The sequence below is a fragment of the Phalaenopsis equestris genome, unplaced genomic scaffold (assembly GCF_001263595.1).
Source record: "Phalaenopsis equestris unplaced genomic scaffold, ASM126359v1 Scaffold212855, whole genome shotgun sequence".
Lineage (NCBI taxonomy): Eukaryota > Viridiplantae > Streptophyta > Magnoliopsida > Asparagales > Orchidaceae > Phalaenopsis > Phalaenopsis equestris.
The window spans coordinates 1-4,509 of NW_018231753.1; the positions used below are offsets into that span (position 1 = coordinate 1).

Here is a 4,509-nt window from a genome sequence, read left to right on the forward strand (position 1 = left end):
TCTCATTAACAAAAATAACACGAGAATACTGCCAATGAGAGATGTGGTAACACTTAAAACCAAAACAGTTACAACAACAAGAACTTCGAATAAATTGAAAACCACTAAAGTAACACTCCGATAAACCTAGAGAAACAACTGCTTAAACACAAGTAATGAGACAAATGTCAGAAGTATCCTTCCGATAAATAATTAAAGTAACTATTAAATCAACTAATTAAACCGCTGATAAACCCAGACAAATGCCAGAAGCATCCATTAAAATAGAACTTGCACAAACCCTAGAACCCAAATCACAACAATGTCTTTCAGATAAAAAAAAAACATTCTGAGCGAATCTAAACTCACTTGGATCTGGAAGTCGTTGTCGTTGTCTTTGTTCAGAGAGCAATCCATTTCGACAACTCTAAACCTTAAAATGCAAAAATAAAGTGGGGGAAAACTCGGGAAATGGCCTTTATGCTTTTCATTTTCCAAAAAAAGGAGGGTCGGGTCAGGCCACATGAGTTAAAAAATAAGGAATTTACATATTTTGTGGTAGTGTGACAGGATTCCACGTGGCATTTTCTAATTGACTACTGCATGCAGGCTTCCATGCGTTGCACGTATGGAATAATTTTTTTTTGTTTTGACGCTGTACTCAATAATTTACTAGAACTCATTAAGCATGATAAAATCACAACCCGTATTTTTCATTTTTATCAAATTCTCAATAGTTTGATCGTGACAAGTGTAAATAAACCGATTTGGTTGTTCGAAAAAAATCACGTGAGTTAATTTTGTAAATATTAAAGTTTCTGTATGTAATTATCATCATTTTTTAATCAAAGAGCCCTTGCTTTATGTACTTGAGGTGCCTTGATGATGAAAGTGCCTCCCACTTTAACTTAATTGAAATCATCAACCTAAATGGTTTTATAATACATTTATTTTAAATTTAAATTACACACCCACACACAGACATATAACTAAATTTATTTGATGGTATAAGAATCTAACGCAAGTTTACTAAATGTAATATAAGTTTATGTTATAAACCCTCATAATTACATAAATTTTTAGTTGTATCAAATAATGTACCAAAAAATTAAACTTTTGGTGTAGGAATGTGGGTGTCTTGGTAATACTTAGACCAAAAAATTTCAAGAAATAATAAAATTTTTGTTAAGGTTATTAAGAAATTTTATAATTTAAAAGGTAATTATCATTAATTGTTATAATAGAAATTTAAAGGTTTTTAAGAATTATGTTCGTAAAGTTAATTTTTTTTATTATTGTTGAAATGTCTCTAACTTTATCATCTGACATGAATCTTGAGATATGATATGGATCTTAAGACGGATTTTTAAGCATGAAATGTTTAAATATCGATAAAGAACTTATCAAGAACTCCAATTTCAGCAAAATTATAGTCAACTTGATTGACTCGACAAGAAGAACACAATTTTACCAAAATTAGTCCAATTCGAGTCAAATCAAACTCAGATCAAGTCATTAAACAACTCTTGAAAGTTTTCCTGTCTTATTTAGAAGTTTAAACGAATGTCGAATCTAGCAAGCCTATAGTTAAATCGAGGGTCTCGATAAGATGAATTCAAGGAATCTAAGATTGTCCAATTCCAACATCGTTAAGACACTTGAATGTCCATCAAACACATTATGATTAAATGAAGACATTCGAACCGTCCAATCAAATTGACTCATATTTTTGCATTAATTACACCCAGAACACTATAAATAGAGCCCCACCGCTCTCATTAGAGGGGAGCTGGAGGCTTGAAAGAGAACTTGAAATTTGAAAAAGAGTTTGAAGTTTTGAGGACCTTAAGTTTAGCATCATCTTTGTTGTCGTCGACCGTCGTCGATTTGGGTTGACTACTGCAGACCGCCGTCAATTGCCACCTGACGGCCTCCACAGATTGACATAGCCAACCACCCACTTCTGACAACAAGTTGCATCGACGTTGTCCAAAGAGTGTTTACCCCTTTTCAGCCTACGGGACAGGGAACTTTACATGTAATATCCAATTTATAGTAGAATTCTCAGCTGGGCTAGACCCCACGATTTTTTTCCTTTATGAGTTTTCCACGTAAAAAATTATGGTGTCACTACTGATTGTTTTCTTTTATCAGAGTGTGTGTTGAATTCTTGTGCAACTTAAAGACGATAATTCATTACTCTACCGCCTCAAATTTTCTTACACACATCAAATCTTTCCAGTATTTATCAAATTTTTTTATCATGTAGATAATATATCTTGCAATATTCATAAACGATTTTACTTTATCATGCGCATTATACATCTTGCAATATTTATAAGCTAATTATCACTTATGAAATGCTGGTTTGACTTTACATATTATTTTTTGTTGGCTTAGTTTTTGTTTGGTGCTATTTATAGATATTAAAAATCTATTTTCATTAATTTTTGTTTGTTTCTTCTATTATTTCATAATGGATATATCTTCTTAATGGAGTTCTACGTACTTTCTTAATGACACTCAAGATCTATTTGAGCACAGTTGTAGCTGTTTGAAATAATAGTTGTGAAATCGCTCTAAAAAACTATAGAAGTTATTATAATTTTTTTTATTTTTTAAGAAAATTAGATGATAATTTTTTAACAGTCATCATAAATAGTTAGGATTGATTAAAAAAACATGATAAGAATTTAAAAAATATACTTTAATCCAATGCCTCGAATTTTACAACCTTAACAGTTTTCTCCAGTAAACTTCGATTAATCCGAAGCGCCGCGGCTAAGCCATTTTTTACAGAAAGCAAATCATGCGAGCACGACACGTGTATCCCACAAGACGGCACGCGCATCCCATTCTCCCCGTAAATCCCTCCGAAGTGCCAATCCACTTCTCCGACGATAGCACAGAGACTGTTTTCAACCCAAAAGTCTGCGTCTTCCTGGACTTTACAGAGCTTTTTTGAATGAAGGCAAGTCATCTCCTTCTAATCTTAATCCACTGTGTTAAAAGATCTCTTTTTTCTTCTTTTCGCAGCGCTTCATTTCACTTTTCCAGGTGTTTCAGTTCGGATAACTATTAAGGGGGTGGAATACTAGGGTTAGGGCTTTCGGCTGGATGCAATTTCGTACCGGGGAATGCAGAAGGCTGCGGCGCATCAAAGGTCAGTGTATCTCACCGCCCTATCTCAGGAGATCGAGAGGAAACTCCAAAAGGTGAGATTTCTTGTTTCCGATCAAACTATTTGCAGCTACAACCGTTTGTTGGGATTTGGATTTGGTTTTTTAGGAATGAAGTTCGTGGGAGTTGGATTTGGAAAACCTAAAAACCTAAATGGATTTGTTGGGCTTGGATTTGGCTGTCTCTGGTTTTCATTTTGTTGGTGGAAGAGATCCTGAGTTGATAGATTTTTTGATACTGTGTTTGCAGGCGCTGAACTCTCCGTCCCAAAGGCTTCAACTGTTGCAGCAACTGTTTGCCGATATAGCGCTAGAGATTGATGACCGAGCAAGAGGTATGGATAGATGCGTTTTTAGAAGTTTGCATGCATGCCTTCTCAATTCTTATGTATTTACATATCTAGCAATTAAACCTTAATTTCTTACCTACATGCCACCTTATCTATGCATGCAAAGCTGTATTTCACTTTCATAAACTTAAAATCGCAGCATGTTTGATGTGATATGAAGATTTTGGGTGATATTTAAGTGCAAAAACTAAAGTTTAGTTGTTAGATATGTAATTACATAAGAATTGGTTAGTATGTATGTAAATGCCCCAAGTTTTGTTACTTGCATGGCATTAAACTAAGAAGCAAGATTTTTCCTTTTTCAAACTTTCATTGTGTGCCGTACCCATACCTTAATCATGATTTTGATTCCATCTTTGTGTAATTTATGCACTTAAAAGTTGTCAGGAAATAATTGTTTGTTCCAAACCAACCTTTTTAATTTATTGCTGAATATTGATACTTGTGAATGCCTAATTATTTTTACTTGGTTGAAAACAGAAATAATTCTTAGCAAGGATGAAGATAAAGTCACTGATGCAGATGAAATTACTGAAAGCCGCTTATGCTTTTATGATGTTATGGCAAATCATTTTGTCATTAAGCCTGAAAATGGGCAGCGCATTCTCAATTTGATTGTTCTATTATGGAGCCAATCTTTTGCTTCGCATATATTTTCCCTTCTTTTCCATAAATGGGTATGTATTTATAGTCAAGTTATCATTTTAAAATTACATATTTGCTTTGCATTTAACTTTAGGAGCATTTTACACACATAGCACACAAGGCTTATGGATTTACATATCTTACACCAAAACTTCCATATTTACACCCATAGCACTCAATTCTTCCGCATCACATAAAAAATAACACTAATTACCATTTTTTAATAGTCAAATCCATCTTTTCATGCATTTGTAAAGTGTTATGCATGTTAATATGAAAGTTTAGGTGCGAGATACATAAATCCATAAGAATTGCATGATGTGCATGTAAATTTCCCTTAACTTTATCAATTAAAC

The 4,509-nt window shown here is 33.5% G+C and overlaps 1 protein-coding gene across 1 annotated transcript; it reads left to right on the forward strand.

Annotated features, from left to right (window-relative positions):
- Window positions 1-3,040: 3,040 nt before the first annotated feature.
- LOC110036937 lies at window positions 3,041-4,293 on the forward strand. The gene is made up of 3 exons (XM_020741500.1): window positions 3,041-3,194; window positions 3,409-3,493; window positions 3,989-4,293. Exons 1-3 carry the CDS (start codon window positions 3,117-3,119, stop codon window positions 4,264-4,266), a joined length of 441 nt encoding a protein of 146 aa, XP_020597159.1. The 5' UTR covers window positions 3,041-3,116; the 3' UTR covers window positions 4,267-4,293.
- The last annotated feature ends 216 nt before the right edge of the window (window positions 4,294-4,509 follow it).

Bases quoted from the DNA above. Each gene is read 5' to 3' on its own strand.
- LOC110036937 (XM_020741500.1), top strand. From the start codon at position 3,117: ATGCAGAAGGCTGCGGCGCATCAAAGGTCAGTGTATCTCACCGCCCTA. The intron at 3,195-3,408 runs GTGAGATTTCTT...CTGTGTTTGCAG, and splicing joins TCGAGAGGAAACTCCAAAAG to GCGCTGAACTCTCCGTCCCA. The intron at 3,494-3,988 runs GTATGGATAGAT...GGTTGAAAACAG, and splicing joins GATTGATGACCGAGCAAGAG to AAATAATTCTTAGCAAGGAT.